Below are 18,622 nucleotides of genomic sequence, written 5' to 3'. Positions count from 1 at the left end.
CGGGGTGGAGAGGGGCGCAGCACAGGCGGGTCCCCTCGCTCCTAAGCCAGGATCCCATAGCAGGGGTAACCGGCCCATCGCTGCCCCTCCAGACTTTGTTTTCTTGCCAATATTCGCAACTCTGGGATTCCCGCCATCCTCTGGGGCAGCAGTGGGGTTAAGTCCACTTGCACCTACCGACCAACGGCTGTGCACAGCGCCTTCGCGGCGTCTCCTGATTGGCGGACACACGGTGGGCGGGAGGAGAGAGGACGCCCCCTCTGCCCAGGGATGCACTTAAAAGGCTGTGGTGGTGGTGGCTGCCTGCGCGCCCAGATCACCTCCGCCATGAGCAGCGCGGCTGGCCCGGACCTAGCGGAGGCACCCGAGGAGCGGTGTTTCCTCAGGTCAGCCGGGGGGGACAGGGACGGGAGGCTGGGGCATGGCTGGAAGAGGGCCTGGGGGACCAGGGGCTGTAGATCAGAGGCAAAGGCATGGCCGGGATGGGGGGGCAGGGAGAATCCCACGCCCATCCGCATTTCACTGGAGAGACAGCCTGCAGCTGCCGACACCTCCAAAGCTGCGTTACCAGGGAAACGGCATCTGCAGCGGCCCATCAGCACCGCTGGTCGCTCCCCCGTTACCCACAGCCTAAGCAGGGCCCGCCGCCCCTTTCCATCTTCCCCAGGGACCCTGGAGCCCATGCCCCTTGTCTCCCATCCGGGAAGAGCTGAGCTCTTTTAGCTCCTCAAATGCTCACACCCTCCTTGATAGTGCGCCTGCTACTAACCCCTCGTTCGGAGAAGAAAACTGAAGGCTGGGGAGGGAAGCCACTGGCTGAGCTAGGGCTAAAGTGATTTTTAAATACATGGGGCCACTTGCCAGTGGGCTGATGAATTTGGGGTCTGGAGCTGGCAGCTCTGGTTGTGCCCTCCACCTTGTCCTAAGTCATCCTCTTGTGTCCTCTAAGCGCTTGTGACATGGGACCCCAAGCAGGGCTGTAGACCTCACTGTAAACCAGACCCCACAGTCCTTTGTGCGGCCACCTGCCCACTGTCCACTCAGCCCCTCTTCTCAAGGCAGATCCTGTGCAGCGACTGGCTGATGTCCAGACTCAGCGAGAGACCCAGCACATGCTAGGCAGGGGGAAGAAAGTGTTTTAGAAGCTGGAGCTGTGACTTCACCTGGTGTGGGGGATGGGGGGGGCCTCAGATGCCAACTAAGGAGTGATGGGGTGCTGTGTGTTGGGTGGGAGTGGAACACGGGGAGAGGAGGCTGGGATGAGAGACATAATGGGGGGCATGTAAGTAAGGTGAGGAATTTGAATATTCTCTGAACACTGGGGACCCATAAGAAGGTTTGGGACAGGGGGTGGTGAAATCTGGTGTTCAAGTTTTCAAAGCCCCCTCGGCTTGTGTTGAGTTTGGGGGGATGTGACTGCAGTAGGCAGCCAGGTGAGCAATGATGAAGGGCTGGTGGGCAGAGACACGAGGGTGGAGAGAAGCAGATGGAGCTGAGAAAGCAGGGAGTGTGTGGCACAGGCACCCTAGCCTCAGAGCTTCATCTCTAAAAAGCCCCCTCCTGGAGCATTTTGCCCCTTCTGGGGCTGGTGGGCAAATCCCGGGACCTCACAGCTCCTCTCATCTGGGGGCTGAGGTTGGGAGAAGCAAGAGGCACCCTCATAAACTGAGCACCGTCCCCCAGTCCCATAACAGTTCTGCCCTATCCCCTTCCCTGCCCAGAGCAGCTGCTGCCCCTACCCTCAGGCTCCTAAGCCTGGACTGCCCTCTGCCTGTGGAGTCCCGGTTATCTCTCCAGTGACCGGTTAGGCAGGAAGATAAGGTTCCAAGTGGAGGCCAGAGGCCAAAGCTTTGGAACAGAGAAAGAAGAAGAGGAATGCATGATCCTCCCCCAGCCCTCCTGCGGGGGCAACAGAGCTGTCACAAGGTGAAGATAGAGGAATGAGCCATATTCTGCCTGCCTGCCTGCCTGTGCTGGGTCTTTGTTGCTGCTCGAGGGCTTTCTCTAGTTGCGGCGAGCGGGGCTACTCTTCGTGGAGGTGTGTGGGCTTCTCATTGCGGTGGCTTCTCGTTGCGGAGCACGGGCTCTAGGCACGCGGATTTCAGTAGTTGTGGCGTGCGGGCTCTAGAGCTCAGGCTCAGTAGTGTGGCACATGAGCTTAGTTGCTCCGCGGCATGTGGGATCTTCCCGGACCAGGGCTCGAACCTGTGTCCCCTGCACTGGCAGGGGGATTCTTAACCACTGCACCACCAGGGAAGCCCCGCCACATTCTTAAAGCGCCTTCGACATTCTTTCTCGGGAGCTGGGCTGGCCTGTCCTGGGGGCGCTCTTCATCTGGCCCCACCATGAGGTCTGTTTCCCCACCCAGTCCTTCAACCTCCTGCAGCATCAGCCACAGACAACCTGGGAGTTGCATCTGGCTCTGCTCGCTGGGGTGACAAGGCATGTCACCTTGCCCTAAGCCTCCATCTTCCCCATCTGTGTGGGACCCTGAAGTATCTTTCTGACCAAGTTTCTCAGCCTCGCTCTCTCTGCCTCTCTTCTGTCCCTTGAACCTGCCAAGTTCATTTCCACCACAGGGCCTCGGCCCTCACTGTTCTTGCCACCTATATTACCTCCCACAGCACTCCAGGCCAGCTCCTCCAGGAAGCCCTCCCTGACTCCCCATCGCATAGCAATGCTTGCTTCCCACCTCCACCCCTCCTGCTGCCTGGCCTGGTCACACTGTACAATTGGCTAGAAGGTTGTGGTCTCCTGCTCACGGAATCAAAAAAAGGAACCTCAGGATTCATCCCAACAAACCTCTACCCATCTGTAGGTCTCCCTCTGCTTTGCTCACACCCCATCCGTGGCTCTGGAGACAGACACCAAGGGTAGAAGGCTCAGTTTTCCAACTTGCTTCCTGCATGACTCTGGGCAAACCATTTTATTTATCTGAGTTGTTATATGTTCTTCCAACTCTTCTGGGCCTGGTCCTTTTACGATAATAATAATAATGATAATACCCTAATAACAATTATTATTATTATCATTACACTCTAGGGTGTGCTGAGCTGGGGGCAAGTGCAGTTCCCCAGCTGGAAGGGGTCCTGGCTATGGGAAGCTGGCATCAGGCTATAGACCCTGCCCAGCTGCTCCAGCCCCTGATTCTGGAGTGAAGAACGTCTTCCAGTCCTCAATGCCAGCCAGCTCTTCCTCTCTGTAGCCACCAAGCCCAGACCAAGACCAGCTTGGGCCCTGCTCTTAGAAGGACCCAACACTTGGTTTAATGCTCTGCCGTCACCATCTTAAAACTCTTAATAATTATTGATCAAGGGGCCCTACATTTGCATTTTGCACTGGACGTTGAAAATTATTAGCCTGTCCTGCCTTCTCTTTTGCAAGGCTCAGAGAGATGAGACGGACCTCAGTCACTCACTGAGCTGGGGGCTGAGCTTCACCTCAAGCGCTTTGGCTCCATTTCTCTGGCCACAATTATTGAATTTTATCACTGTCCCTGAAAGAGGGATCACCAATGAGTCTCATAGCTGCAGGCGCCACATCCACCTCCCCATGTGAGCCATCAAACTCTGCTGCCTTGGACTTCCCTGGTGGCGCAGTGGTTAAGAATCCGCCTGCCAATGCAGGGGACACGGATTCTTGCCCTGGTCCGGGAAGATCCCACATGCCGCGGAGCAACTAAGCCCATGCGCCACAACTACTGAAGCCCCCGCGCCTAGAGCCCGTGCTAGGCAACAAGAGAAGCCACCACAATGAGAAGGCTGCACGCCGCAATGAAGAGTAGCCCCTGCTCGCCGCAACTAGAGAAAGCCCGCGCGCAGCAACGAACACCCAACGTGGCCAAAAAAACAAAACAAAACAAAACTCTGCCGCCTTTAACACCCTCCTCCCCACAGGCACCCCCAGTCCAGTTGACCTCCAGTGTCCTAGAATCCTTTCAGTGGTTTTCACTGCCTGAAATCCACGCGTCACCTCCAACAACTAAGTCCTTCATGCTCTATTCCCCCCTCTGGGTTCCTCTTGCCTTGGGGACTGGGGGCATCTGGGTGAGGCTCTATATCCCATGCTTTGGGGCAATAGAACCAACATGCACGGCCATGCACTTCTTCTACCACCAGAGGGCTCCCGCGCCTCAGGCTTGTGCTCAAAACTCCCGCAGCCTTCCAGGCTTCAGTTCAACGGTGTGCACGATGGATGAGGAAACTGAGGGTCTTCGGCTCTGGGCACGGGGTGGGGGTGGCATCCGGGCCTGGCTCAGAGCATTGGTGGCACATTTCTGGCTCCAGCTGAGTCTCTGTCTCTAAGTCTTTCCGTCTCTCTGTGTCTGAGCATTTCTCCCCACTCTGACCCCCAGCACAGCCGAGGCAGCTGCCCTGGAGCGGGAGTTGCTGGAAGATTATCGCTTCGGGCGGCAGCAGCTGGTGGAGTGGTGCGGCCATGCTAGTGCCGTGGCTGTGACCAAGGTACCTGACCCCTGATCCTCAACCTTGACCCCAACCAGATGGCCAGCCCACCAGAGTGGAGGCCTAGCTGCATGACCCCCACGGCCAGGATGGTCATTTCTGCCCTCAAGAAGCCCCTCTTTGCTTGGGGCCACCCCAGCCCATCACTCAGATGGGGAAACTGAGGTCCAAAGAAGATCATCACTGGCCCAGGCCAGTGTGTTAATGAGCGTCAGGACAGAGACGGGGGTCCCCACAGATGTGGAGGCAACCACAGAGATGGGTCTGGGGCCCTTGACTGCCTGCCTCTGCCACCTCCTGGGTCTTGAGCAGAGGGGACGTCAGTTCCTGAAGTCTGAGCACCCGCAAACAACTCCCAGCCACAGGTGGGGGAACTGAGGCCCAGAGGTGGGGAGGGGTCTGCACAGGGCCCTGGGGGGTTGGAAGTAGAGCTATGTTTGGCTCTGGAGCAAACCCCCAGGCCTCGAGGTGCCTGCAAGAGATGCAAGAATAATAGCAATGACGATACTACTGTCCAGTGTTTCGTGTCATGTTGCCAAACCACGCTGGGCCTCAGTTTCCTCCTCTGAAAAAGGGTAATAAACTGACACCAATTAATAAACACAAATGCCTTAAGAAAGTGCCTGATTGAGTCAGGGCTCCAGCACGTAACCCTTTTCCTCTTCCTCCCCTTCTTCCTCCTCTTCTTATTACCGCTGTGTACTTTTTTTTTTTTTTTTTTTTTTTGTGGTACGCGGGCCTCTCACTGTTGTGGCCTCTCCCGCTGCGGAGCACAGGCTCCGGACGCGCAGGCTCGGCGGCCATGGCTCACTGGCCCAGCCGCTCCACGGCACGTGGGATCTTCCTGGACTGGGGCACAAACCCATGTCCCCTTCATCGGCAGGCGGACTCTCGACCACTGCACCACCAGGGAAGCCCACCACTGTATACTTTTTAAAAAACTTAATATCTTTATGGGGCCTCAACTGTCTTTTAACTTAAATGTTGCTAGTTCCAAGTGAAACAGATCCTGAGTGAGATGCTCAGAGGAAAAGAGAACAATGAAAATCAAAGCCACAAAAGCAAACCCAGTGTAGTAAACTCACGCCTGGCCATTGATGACCAACCGTCCAGTTTTTGCGCTGAAAGCTCTGTGTTTGTCCAGAGGCCCCTTGGTCCTAGCCAGCTGGATGTTATCACTCTACCCGACTTGGTTGCGGGTCTGGGGCTCTGGGCATGGCGTGGTGGGGTCATAGGTAGGACCAGGTTGGGTCAGGACCTTGCTGAGGCCCTGGGGAGGAGACTCAAAAAGGAAATAACTTTCCCTCTGTGTGGTTGGAGGTTAGAGTATAGTTGGGCCCCCTGGAGCCACCCTGGGCCTGGTAGAGACCCCACAAGCATGTCGGAGCCATTGTTACTCCCATTCGATAGAGGCTGGGGAAGGAGAGTGAGCTGAGGCCAAGCAGAGAGTCAGGGTAAGGCTGAGACTCTTAACTTCTGCGTTAAAGAGAGGGAGATACACAGAGACAGAGAGGAGAGTCTGAGAGATACAGAGATGGAGAGAAAGAGAGACACAGAGGCGAAGACAGAAATGAGAGAAACAGATGAGGAGAGACACGTAGAGAGTCTGAGAGATACAGAGAGAAAGACAGGGAGGTGAAGACAGAGGTCAACACAGAGGGACAGACGGAGAGAGACAGGGTATGGCGCGTTGGAAAAATACCCCCCTCCCCTACTCCCTCCAGCTTTGGGGCCTCCGGGAGGGACGGAGGCCTGGAAACATGAGCGGTGGGAGGGGCAGCCACTGCAGTGGAAAAAGGTGGAAGAATGTCTGCAACTCAGGCCGAGAATAAACAAACCGCACTCTGGGCTCGGGTGGTGGCAGGAGGCACGTTTTTCTGCTTGGGCTTGGCAGAGCCTGAGGCAAGGACTCTGGGTCTCCAACAAGGAAACTGAGGCCCCCAGAGGCCCCAGCCCCTCTCCTCCCGTCCTGTCCTCTTGCCTCCAGGGCTGAGCCCTATCCCATCCTCTACTCCAGGCCTCAGTTTCCCCACTGGAGTAAGACGTTCCGAACGCCATGCCTTTGCCTTTGCTGTGCCCCTGCCAGGTGTTCCCTTTGCCTGCCCACTCCCGGAAGCAGAGGACGGTGCTAGTCGTGTGCGGCCCGGAGCAGAATGGGGCAGTGGGGCTGGTCTGTGCCCGGCACCTGCGGGTGTTTGTGAGTAGCAAGAATTTCCTTGGCCTCTCAGGGTCACACTCCCAACCCATCCTTGAAAAAAAATTGCTTCCTCCTCTTATTAGTGTCCCAGGGGGAGGATGAGGCATGTCAGTTACAGAATATGCCCAGTGCTTGTGCCAGGCAGTGTCTGCTGTCTGGTACCCAGATCTGGGGACAGAGGCCCAGTGGGGAGCCTGGGAGGGCCCCAGTGCTGACCCCTTCCCACTCCCCACAGGAGTACGAACCAACCATCTTCTACCCCACACGCTCACTGGACCCGCTGCACCGGGACCTGACTACCCAGTGTGAGAAGATGGACATCCCCTTCCTGTCCTATCTGCCCACGGAGGTCAGCTCGGGTGGCAACTGAGGGGGTTGGTGGGGGACAGTGCCCCAAGATCGCCCCCTGACCCTGCCTGCCCTCCCAGGTCCAGCTCATCAACAACGCCTACAGACTGGCGGTGGACGCCGTGCTGGGCCCCGGTGTGGAGCCGGGCAAGGCCGGGGGCCCCTGCATGCGTGCACTGGCCACGCTCAAGCTACTGTCCATCCCCCTCGTGAGCCTGGACATTCCCTCAGGCATGTCAGGTGGAGTGGGGGGCATGAGGATCTGGAGGGCTTGGGTGGAGGTCCCTGTACCCTGGCTTCTGGTGGTCCCAGCCTGTCTGCCCACTCTGAGCCTCAGTTTCCCCAGCATGGATGGATCCTGCACTCTGGGTGAGGCTGAGGGTCATGTCCATCCCTCGGATGGGGAGTACCCAGGCTGGTGCCCGTGTGACCCTGGGTCCCCTCCCCCCTACACCCAGCACAGTGTGCCCGCTGCCCACCCTGGCCCAGTCACCCGGGGCAGACGTGAGCTCACTCGGCAAAGGCCCCGCTCATCCTGGCCACGGCCCCAGGCCTGTTGGAGCCATTAGGCAATGGGCAGAACGGAACAAACAGCTGCTGGCAAGCCAGACCCTCCATGGGGGTGGCCAGACTCAGGGGGACATCACCCGGCTTACAAGACCCCAGGGTCATACCAGCAGGATGCCACAGAGCTGGGGGTGGTGTCTAAGGGAGGAGGTGGTCTGAGGGGACAGGCTGCAAGCTCTTGTCTGAACAGATAGCCTTGGACAGAGAGGGTCTCCCTGTTAGGTCAGAAGGGCTTATTAGTGGCCCCTAGTCTGAGGGTGGAGGCTCATTTGAGGGATGGCAGAGGCTACAACCCAGTGAGGGAGGGGGCAGGGTCCTGCCAAGTCAAAAGGCAAGATCTAGTCTGAAGGTGAAGGCAGGGATGTCAGGTCAGAGGGGAGAGTCTCTAGTCAGAGGCAGGAGGCTGGCTGCTCAAGTTGGGAGGGGCGGGGGGCACATCTTGTCAGAGGCAAGAACCTGGGGCAAAGAGACAGGTCTGATGGGGTAGGCTTGCCTGAGGATGGTGGCAAGTCTGTCCCCTGAGTAGAGAGTGGGGATCTGGGAGGAGGCTGGGAGGTCTGGGTGGAAAGAGACTTTAGTTTAAGTAGGGGAGCTCAGGGTTGACAGGCAGGGAGGTATAGAGACGGCAGACGCAGAGGTCTGATTGGGAAAGGGCAGCACGTATAAATGAGGTCGTCTGAAGGCAGAAGCTCTGGTCAGAGGAGGAGGGAAACATCTCCGGGGAGCGGGGAGAAACTGGCCTGAGGGCAGAGGCTCAGTTTTTTTGGGTTTTTTTTCCGGTACGCGGGCCTCTCACTGTTGTGGCCTTTCCCGTTGCGGAGCACAGGTTCCGGACGCACACGCTCAGCGGCCATGGCTCACGGGCCCAGCCGCTCCGCGGCATGTGGGATCTTCCCGGACCGGGGCACGAACCCGTGTCCCCTGCCTCGGCAGGCGGACTCTCAACCACTGCGCCACCAGGGAAGCCCCCAGAGGCTCAGTTTTATGGGAGGCAGGTCTGACCAAACTCATGGGTCAGAGCAGAGGCTGTGTCTGATGGGGAAGGGGAAGTGGGTGATGGGGCGGCAGGTCTCTTGTCTGAGAGCCAGCACCCCTCCCAGCTCCTGGTCCCCGCCTCCCATCCTTCCTCCCTCAGGCTGGGACCCAGAGACCGGCGGCGACGCCGAGGACGGGCTACGACCCGACGTGCTCGTATCGCTGGCGGCGCCCAAGCAATGCGCCGGCCGCTTCTCCGGGCGCCACCACTTCGTGGCCGGCAGGTTCGTGCCCGACGACGTGCGCCGAAAGTTCGCTCTGCGCCTGCCGGGGTACACGGGCACCGACTGCATCGCGGCGCTTTGACAGCCACCCGTGCCCACGCGGCTTGGGCCCGCGCCAATAAACACACGTACCACCGCCACCTCGCCTGGGCCTCCTCTGTGCGCGGGGTCTGGCGCGGGGGTGGGGAAGCTCAGGGAGGAACTTCCCACCGGTCCCCTGGTGGCCCCAAGGCGGGAGGGATGGAGGGCAGACGTAAATGGACTTCTTGCTGGCCTCGGAGAAAACTGGAGCCAGAAGAGTGGAGGGTAGATTCAAGGTGGGATTTCCAGGCTGCTCAGGGTGGCCTAAAGCCAATAGAATCGAAGTTAGACCCGATGGAGGATTTCTAGCCGCCTAAAGGGCGACTTAAACATTGAAGGTTCAGACAGCTTCAGGCTCGATTCCAGGAGGCACTTCCCGACGTGGAGAACAGAGGGTGGGCTAAGGAGGGGACTTCCAGCCGGCGACGAGGGGACGCAGGCCAGCCCGAGGGCGGAGGTACAGCCAGACGCACCGAGGGGGGCGACCCAAAGAGGTTGTCTGCGCACCGAAGTCACCTCAGGCCCGGGAGCGTTGCTTGGACGGGGAGTGGCCTGGACGGGGCGTGGCCTGCGGTCGCGTCCCTCCCCCATCCACAGCCCCAGCGGCCGCCAGACCCGCGGGAGTCCGACCCGAGTGCACAGCGGAGCTGGGACCCTCCCTCCGACTTTCGGACCTGGCCATGGCGTCACTGCAGATACTGCTCTGCCTCTGTGTCGCCGCCGCGCACCTGGCGGGGACCCGAGGTGAGGCGCCCCCAGACCCCAGACCAGCCCCCTAGGCGCCGGACGTCTGACAGAGGGCGGGGCAAGCAGCCGGAGCCTGGAGACAGAACCAAGGGACCCACTTGCTTCCCCAGGCCTGCATTCCCTTTGCCAGCCTCGGGGGTGGAGTGAGGGGGCAACGAAGAGATGGAGCTCTGGGACCACCTGGGGCAGGAGGGGATCTCGTCCACTGTCTTCCCTCCTCCAAGGGACGATAGGGGCACCAGGAGTGTGGCTATGAACTTCAGGCTCCTCTGGATTCTCAGGACTGCAGGGTACCCATCTCAGCCACAGCATTTGGACCCTGAATCATCCAGTCTTGGTCTCACTATGAAGGGGCCAGAGCTGTCCCCTCTCACCTAACTCCTTCCCTCTTCCACACACACACAGCACTCAGAAAAGAAATTCCCATCTCTGGAACACTCAGTGGAGTGGGGAACTGGGCCCATTTCTCAGATGGGGAGACTGAGACTCCAAGAGGGAAGGGACTTGTCTGAAGTCACTGCCCAGACCAGTTATCTCAGACAACTCGCGGCTGGAGAAGCCAGGCTAGATTCCAAGGACTTCCCACTGGCAGCTTGGGCCCCAAGTGCAGGGATGAAAGGTAGACTGAGGGAGGGACTTCCAGTCAGCAAATGGATGAAAGAAAATTCAGATCAATATGACAGCAGGGAGGGGCACAGCCAACTGAACTCATGGCCACTGAGCACAGTGGGAGAACTGGGTCTGGGAAGCAGAGTGGATACAGACTTCCCTAACCTAAGGGGCTGTGTCAGAGTGAGGGATGGGGCTGTGGGAGACTGGGAGTGGGGAGGTCATGGGGAGGCTTCCTGGAGGAGGGGGTGCTGCAATTCTCCCCTGGATTCCGGCTTCTCCCCTGTGAAATGGGGATGATCGTGGGAGCACTTTGCATACCAGGAGTTCACAGAAGTCCTTCCCCCTACCCCTCACCCCTTTGACAGGCACCACCACCCCTGAGGAGCCCATGGTGACTGCGTGGGGCCTTGAAGGTTCATTGCTGCACCCTGGCCAGCCCTCACCAGCCCTGGAGGACTGGGAAGGTGAGCCAGCTTGGGTCTGAGTCCTCGTTCTGCTGTGGACTCTGTGTGAGCTCTGGCTGGTAGGGTCTTGTGAGGAGGGGACACAAGCTGGGTGAAGAGCCCAGGACTGTCCTGGTCCCTGGGCACGGCAGCCCCTGGAAGTGGTGCCCCAAGAGGTCTAAGTTTTAGGAGCAGGGAGATGACAGCCCAGGCTGTTTGTCCAGGAGGAAACCAGGGTGGGGTGGGGCGGGGCGGTGAGACAAGCTCAGTTCAGTCAGGGAAACAGGAGTTCTGGAACCCAAGTCTCTAGCTTCCCAGCTAGGAAGGTTCTATTTGACTTGCTCTTGAATGAGGAAAGGAGTGAGCACCCCTTGGGGAGTTGATGGAAACAGAAGCTAACCTGTGAGAGGCCAGACCCTTCCCACCTCTGGCTTCTGTGAAAGGGAGGGTTGACTGATAGGTTCAGTGGGCAGCAAACAAGGTCCCAGCTGGCACTGATGCGAGGCTGCTAGGCAGTGGAACAGCTGGTCTCAGGCCTGGCTCCTCGTGCTGCCTTTATATCTCCTTACACCTCAACGGTTCTGAATTCTGAGAGTGGGGGCTGGTGAGACAGTGGCAAGATCTCAGCGTGCACTCATGGGCCAGCTCAGATACTGAGCAGCAGAACTAGGGCCGGGGCAAGCGCAATCCAACCTCCCCTGATCCTTCTACAGCTCCTTCTGCCCTCGAGGGCTCTGGATCTGGGCAGGCTGGGCTCGCCCATGCACTTTTGTGGGGAGGGGGACCTGGCTTAAACACGCAGATGGGGGTGGGCAGGCCGCAGCCCAGGCCCCTGCCTGAACTGATGGGGCCCGACCGGCTAAGGCCCGGGTCCCAGCGCGTGCGGTGTCCGCAGAGGCCAGCGAGTGGACGTCCTGGTTCAACGTCGACCACCCGGGAGGCGACGGTGACTTCGAGAGCTTGGCTGCGATCCGCTTCTATTACGGGCCGGCGCGCGTGTGCCCGCGGCCGCTGGCGCTGGAGGCGCGCACCACAGACTGGGCCCTGCCGTCAGACGTCGGCGAGCGCGTACACTTGAACCCCACGCGAGGTTTCTGGTGCCTCAACCGCGAGCAGCCCCGAGGCCGCCGCTGCTCCAACTACCTCGTGCGCTTCCGCTGCCCGCTCGGTGAGGGCGGGGCTAAGGGAGCGGCGGGGATCGGCCATAGGTGGATGAGGCCTGAAAGGATGGTGTCGTGTGGGGTGGGGGGAGGGTGAGGGTGCAGGGCGTGGCTAGGAAGAGGCGGGGCCTTTTAGGAGCAAGGCCGCAGGAGACGGCCGGACCGGATAGGAGAGGAGCTTTGGAAGGGAGGGGCTAAGAATGGCCGGGGCCCAGGTCGGGGTCAGGAAGGGGCCCCCAGGAACATAGCTCCCTCTCACTGCCCTCTTTTGCTCATCTAGAACTAGGGCCGTTCTGTGGAAGTGTGTTTTGAGCCCCAGATGTGGGTGAGACGCAGGGAGAGCAGCAGGGCTTATCTTGGCGGGGGCGGGAAGGTACCTCAACTGCACATTCGACTGGTGCGCCTGGGGGAGCACCGATTGAGGCAGTGGGCAGGACTTCTCTCTGACTCGGATGCGCGTGACGAGAGCACCCTCCAGTCCCACACTGTCAACAGAGTTCCAGGTTCCATCTGACGCCCCCATCCCTGCCCTCTCCCCAGAGGCCACGTGGGGTGCGTGGGGCCCGTGGGGTCCTTGTTCGGGGAGCTGCGGACCAGGCCGTCGCTTGCGCCGCCGCCGCTGCCCAAGCCCTGCTGCGGATGCGTGTCCTGGGCGTCCCCTGGAGGCGCAGAAGTGTGTGAGGCCTACATGTCCAGGTAGGAGGGGCGGGGCCTGGAGGAGATAGTTGGGTTAGAGGCGGGGCCTGAGTGTAGGGGCGGGGCCAGTTGAGGGAAGTACCTAGAGGGGCTAGTTGGGGTGGAGCCTGATGGGGCGGTGCCTGGAGGGAGGAGGCGGAGCCTGAGTGTAGGGGCGGAGCCTGGACGACCAGAACTTGGACCACTTGGAGACTGGCTTTTCCTTCCCTTCCGGGCCCCCGAAGAGCATTGGTAAATGTGTACATCTGGACGGGTGGACGCCATGGGGGTCGTGTCCAGTCATGGGCAGATCTGAGGAGGCACTTCCTCTGTGTGCCTGTTGGAGTGTGCGGATGTCCTGGTGGATGTGGATACACACAGAAGCTGGCTCACACACTCGTGGTGCACACGCGCGTGGCATTCGCAGGCCACGCCCGTCCCCCACACCCACGTGGACATGCGCTCACACCCTGGCAGACATGATGCCCAGGCCCTCCCTGGTCCAGACACCAGGCCAGCCAGGAGGCGACTGGAAATTCCAATCAGGCCTGGTCTCCACAAACATGGTCTGGAGACTGCCCCAGCAGAGCACGCAGCAGGGTGGGGGAGCACAGTAGCCAATGGGGTGGTGGGATTCCCCACCCTACTCTGCTTGGCTCTGCCTTCTCCGTGCCTCTGCCCTGAAGTTTCCAGTGGAATTTTCCATTTTATGGAGAAACCGCAGGATTGTGACAGGAGGGAGATGTTCTGGGCCCAAGACCCATCCCCTCACTGGGCCCCCAGCCCCTGCCTGAACATTTTCTCTCATGCTAGAAGGAGCCTCTCTGCCCTGTAAGAGTCACCTATCCTGTCCTCTCCTCCAGGGCATCTCTTTCACACCAGGATCCCAGGTCCCTCCCCTTGGCCCAGCCCTGACCACTGAGCCCCATGTCCTTCACACCAAGGGCTGCTGCAAGCAGGTCCATGCTGAGGACTCTCTGAGTGGAACAAGGTGGGGAGGGTGTCTGGGTACCTTTGCTGAGTGACTGATAGAGAGGAAAGCCCTCCCCAGGAAGGGGTCAAGAGTCTTCTCTGCCTTCTGTGCCCCCCCCAGGGTGTGGTCTCAACACCTGTGGGTGCCCTGACCACATCCTTCTGGGCTCGGTGGTCACCCCACCTGGGTGTCCGCTGCCAGGAGCCAGGGTCTCCTTGCGAGACTGGCCTGGCACCATGGCTACTAGCCATGCCCACAGAACCTTCTGGGTGCCTGGAGTCTGTGCCAGCAGCTGAGCCAATGTCAGTGCCCGAATGGATGGCTTCTCTGCAGGCATGGCCCAGGCCCAGGCCAACAGCTCCATCTCTGCTGTGGTCACTCTTGTCCTTAATAAGTTGGGTAAGTGCCTCATGGTAAGAGGGATGAGGGGGCTGAGGAACTGGGGAGGAAATTCTGGGTGACGCCAAGCACTTGGGATGATGTGATGTACAGTGAGGCCAATGGAGCAAGAAATAAGATGTAACGGTCATTGGAGAAGATGTGAGGTGAGAGGTGGAGTTGCAAAGGGAAGCATTAAGATTAAGCATTGGGCTTCCCTGCGTGGTGCAGTGGTTGACAGTCCGCCTGCCGATGCAGGGGACACGGGTTCGTGCCTCGGTCCAGGAAGATCCCACATGCCGTGGAGCGGCTAGGCCTGTGAGCCATGGCCGCTGAGCCTGCGCGTCCGGAGCCTGTGCTCTGTGATGGGAGAGGCCACAACAGTGAGAGGCCCGCGTACCGCAAAAAAAAAAACAAAAAAACAAAAAAAACCCTTTAAGGGCACAGTCTCCAGCAGATGTGAGGTGAACCTGAGTGGGGGGAGGGTCATTAGAAAAGGCCCAAGTGAAACAGGGCATCACTGTAAGGGAAAGGATGGGGCCCTGCTCTTGGGAAGGGTCATTGGGAGAAGCTGGGGTGGGGCAGGGCCCTGACCTTTGCTGCCTCTGCCCCCAGAGAAGCCCTATCTGGTGAAGCACCCTGAGTCCCGAGTTCGAGAGGCTGGCCAGAATGTGACCTTCTGCTGCAAAGCCTTGGGCACCCCCATGCCCAAGAAATACTCCTGGTGAGTGCCTTGCCCCATGCTCAAGGGTCTCGTGCCCAGATTTGGGGTTGGGATGGGCTTCCCATGATATGTGGTGCCTCAGAGACCCAGAGGAAGCTGCTCTGCAACCTCCCTGTGCTCCATGTGGGGCGGGACAGATGCAGCCCCTCCCCCGTGCCAAGGGCATTCATGGTGCTGCTCACCCGCCACCCAGGTTCCACAACGGGACCCTGCTGGACAGGCGAACGCACAGGTACGGGACCCACCTGGAGCTGCATGGGCTTCACCCAGACCAGGCAGGCACCTATCACTGCAAAGCATGGAATGATGCCGGGGCCGTGCGATCGGGCACTGCCCAACTCACCGTGCTTGGTGAGTGTCCTCAGCAACCCTACCCACAGCCCTGAGCGAGCCCTGACACCAAACTGAGCCCCAACCCCAGCGAAAACGCAACTTCAAACGGAACCCCAACTTCAGACTGATCTCTGACCTTGCTCAGTCGGATCCCAGGCTCCCACTGAGCCCCCAGGTTGAGCCTCTGATCCCAATCTAGGCCCCCAACCTTGGCCTCCATGGAGTGCCCCCCTTACCCTGATCTGGCTGATTTCTTGCTCCACAGCCCCAGGCCAGCCAGCCTGTGACCCCCAGCCCCGAGAACACCTGATCAAGCTTCCAGACGACTGTGGTCAGCCAGGCAGCGGCCCCATCTACCTGGACGTAGGCCTTTGCCCTGACACCCTCTGCCCCAGCCCTGCGGGCTCGAGCCCCCGATGTGGGGATGCAGGCTCCCGCTGCTGCTCGGTGCACCGGCTGGAGAGCAGGAAGATCCACTGCTCTGGCTACATCCTCCCAGTAAAGATAGTGGCTGAATGTGGCTGCCGGAAATGTCTGCCCCCTCGGGGGCTGATCCGGGGACGTGTGGTGGCCGCTGAGTCTAGGGAGCCCTTGCGCTTTGCTCGGATCCTCCTGGGCCGGGAGCCCATTGGCTTCACATCCTACCAGGGTGACTTCACCATTGAGGTGGCACCTTCCACTCAGCGGCTGGTGATTACTTTCGTGGACCCCAGTGGCCAGTTCGTGGACACTGTCAGGGTCCTGCCTTTTGACCCTCAAGGTGCGGGCGTGTACCATGAGGTCAAGGCCATGCGCAAGAAAGCCCCTGTCATCTTAGATGCCAGCCAGAGCAACACGATATCCCTCGGGGAGCTGGAGGACGAGGCCCCCTTAGGTGAGCTGGTCATCCCGCCGAGAGCCTTCCGCAGAGCTGATGGTGAACCCTATGCAGGGGCTGTGGAGGCCCGGGTGACATTTGTTGACCCCCGAAATGTCACCTCGGCGGCTGCGGCCCCCAGTGACCTGCGATTTGTGGACAGTGACGGGGAGTTGGCTCCACTGCGCACCTACGGCATGTTCTCGGTGGACCTCCGTGCTGCCGGCTCCGCAGAGCAGCTGCAGACCGGGCCGGTGGCCGTGCGTGTGGCCGCCAGCCAGATCCGAATGGCCGGCCACGTGGAGGCCCTGAAGCTGTGGTCGCTGAACCCTGACACGGGCTTGTGGGAAGAGGAGAGCGGCTTCCAGCGTGAGAGGTCGGCGGCCTCACGGGTCCGCCGGGAGGAGCGGGTCTTCCTGGTGGGCAACGTGGAGATCCGGGAGCGGCGTCTGTTCAACCTGGACGTGCCTGAGCGCCGCCGCTGCTTGGTGAAGGTGCGCGCCTACGCCAACGACAAGTTCAACCCCAACGAGCAGGTGGAGGGCGTGGTGGTCACGCTGGTCAACCTGGAGCCTGCCCCCGGCTTCTCGGCCAACCCCCGCGCCTGGGGCCGCTTCGACAGCGCCGTCACTGGTCCCAACGGGGCCTGCCTCCCCGCCTTCTGCGATGCTGACCGGCCAGACGCCTACACCGCCCTGGTCACGGCCACCCTGGGCGGGGAGGAGCTGGAGCCCGCCCCGTCCCGGCCCCGCCCACGCCCGGCCACCGTGGGCGTGGCCCAGCCCTACCTAGACAAGCTGGGTTACCGCCGCACCGACCACGATGACCCCTCCCTCAAACGCAATGGCTTCCGCATCAACCTCGCCAAACCCAGGTCCGGCGACCCCGCCGAGGCCAACGGCCCCGTGTACCCGTGGCGCAACCTGCGGGAGTGTCAGGAGGCCCCGGTGACCGCCAGCCACTTCCGCTTTGCTCGCGTGGAGGTGGACAAATACGAGTATAACGTGGTCCCCTTCCGCGAGGGCGTGCCGGCCTCCTGGACTGGAGATCTCCTGGCCTGGTGGCCCAACCCGCAGGAGTTCAGAGCCTGCTTCCTCAAGGTGAAGATCCAGGGTCCCCAGGAATACATGGTCCGCTCCCACAATTCGGGGGGCAGCCACCCTCGGACCCGAGGCCAGCTCTACGGTCTGCGGGATGACCGGAGTGTCCGAGACCCCCAGCGCCCTAGCACATCTGCGGCCTGCGTGGAGTTCAAGTGCAGCGGGATGCTGTTCGACCAGCGTCAGGTGGACAGGACGCTGGTGACCATCATGCCCCAGGGCAGCTGCCGGCGCGTGGCGGTCAACGGACTCCTGCAGGATTACTTGACCCGGCACCCCCCTGCTGCACCCGCTGATGACCTGGCTGTCTTCTCCATGCTGGCCCCGCTGGACCCTCTGGGTCACAACTATGGTGTCTATACAGTCACTGACCAGAGCCCAAGGCTGGCCAAGGAGATTGCCATTGGCCGCTGCTTCGATGGCTCCTCTGATGGCTTCTCCAGGGAGATGAAGGCCGATGCTGGCACAGCCGTCACCTTTCAGTGCCGGGAGACACCAGAAGGCCGGCCGAGCCTCTTCCAGAGGCTGCTGGAGTCCCCATCGGCAGCTCTTGGTGACATCCGCAGGGAGATGGGTGAGGTGGGCCGGGCACAGGCACGAGCCTCAGGGCCCCTCCGCACCCGCCGTGGCAGGGTCCAGCAGTGACCCTGGGCCCCAGCCTCGCTCCTCTGCCCTGCTCCAGACTCCTCTGTCCTTGGCAAGTCTCTTCAGGTTTCTGGGCACTTCCCTCCCCAGCCCAGAATTCAGTCAGGTCCGATGGTGCAAATGCAGGCAGATAATTGTTGCTGTGTGACGTGAAATGGAGTTTGTCCTGACTGTGGGAGCCAGCATCCTGGGATGATGGTCGGGGCTGGTGACCGGCTGAGGCCCAGAGGGGATCATTCCCAGCTCACATGCCAGCTCTGATTTCATTTCATATTTTGACCCGGATTTCAGATAATCCTCCCTTTCAGATTTCTGTGCTGAGCTGGATGCTTTATTGGGTCCTCTACCCTGAGTTTTGTTCTTGGGGTTATTTATTGAATAAATAATAACAGGTGTGAGTGTGGGGTCCGGACGTGGCCCATTGAAGGTCTGGGGAAGAGGCTTCTTGGCTCTGGGACTGAGGAGCACAATTCTCATACGTTTGGTGCTTGGAGATTCCCCAGGGGGTCGGAGCAGGGATTCCATTAAAGATGCTTCATTTCCAACTCCTGGTGTCAGTCTTGGGGAGAGAAGGATGGAGGCTGGGGCTGCTGGATCCAGGTGGACCTTGGCAGGCAGAAACAGGCCTGAAGCACATACGGACATGGGTGTGCAAGCGGCTTGCAGGCCCCCGTGCGGCCCTGGACACTCCTCAGGCAGGCACGTGGTCCCCAACCGATGCCCACAGAAGTGTATCTGCGACATGTGTGTGCAGAGCTGACTCATAAGCAGCCCAGGCTTGTGCAGCCCTGACTGCAAAGCACAGTAGCAGCTGCTGCCCTGGCCTTATCCTCCTTGCCTGGCTGTGGTCAGTGGCTCCTATCTGGCCACATGCCCAGGGGCTACAGTGGGCAGGGAGGGGCCCTGGCAGGGCCGCTTGCCCCAGGAGGCAGGAACTGAGGCTTCCCTGGACTTCTTCCACCGGGACCACAGCTGCCCTGCCCTGGGTCACACCCGGCTGAGGCCTGGCCATGCCTTGACCACGTGGTGATTTGGCTGCCCAAGGCCATGGTCCTGAGCCA

The 18,622-nt window shown here is 60.2% G+C and overlaps 2 protein-coding genes across 3 annotated transcripts; both read left to right on the top strand.

The window, feature by feature from the left end:
* Nucleotides 1–263: 263 nt before the first annotated feature.
* On the top strand, nt 264–8,973 carry YJEFN3 (YjeF N-terminal domain containing 3). Of its 2 annotated transcripts, XM_029219228.1 has the most exons (6): nt 264–386; nt 4,355–4,463; nt 6,550–6,660; nt 6,896–7,009; nt 7,089–7,239; nt 8,711–8,973. In XM_029219228.1, the coding sequence occupies exons 1-6, from the start codon at nt 271–273 to the stop codon at nt 8,914–8,916; spliced, it is 807 nt and encodes a 268-aa protein (XP_029075061.1). In that variant the 5' UTR covers nt 264–270; the 3' UTR covers nt 8,917–8,973. The 2 variants fall into 2 exon arrangements, with proteins under 2 accessions (XP_029075061.1, XP_029075060.1); XM_029219227.1 differs by lacking the exon at nt 8,711–8,973 and having other exon boundaries at nt 271–386; nt 7,089–7,577.
* A 3,139-nt stretch (nt 8,974–12,112) lies between these two features.
* CILP2 (cartilage intermediate layer protein 2) lies at nt 12,113–18,086 on the top strand. The gene is made up of 4 exons (XM_029215800.1): nt 12,113–12,573; nt 14,519–14,627; nt 14,821–14,978; nt 15,226–18,086. Exons 1-4 carry the CDS (start codon nt 12,330–12,332, stop codon nt 17,559–17,561), a joined length of 2,847 nt encoding a protein of 948 aa, XP_029071633.1. The 5' UTR covers nt 12,113–12,329; the 3' UTR covers nt 17,562–18,086.
* The last annotated feature ends 536 nt before the right edge of the window (nt 18,087–18,622 follow it).

Source organism: Monodon monoceros, unplaced genomic scaffold, assembly GCF_005190385.1.
Source record: "Monodon monoceros isolate NGI ecotype Baffin Bay Population unplaced genomic scaffold, NGI_Narwhal_1 Super_Scaffold_12, whole genome shotgun sequence".
NCBI lineage: Eukaryota > Metazoa > Chordata > Mammalia > Artiodactyla > Monodontidae > Monodon > Monodon monoceros.
The sequence above is the reverse complement of the archived record's forward strand: the minus strand, read 5'-3'. Positions and strand labels throughout refer to the sequence as shown.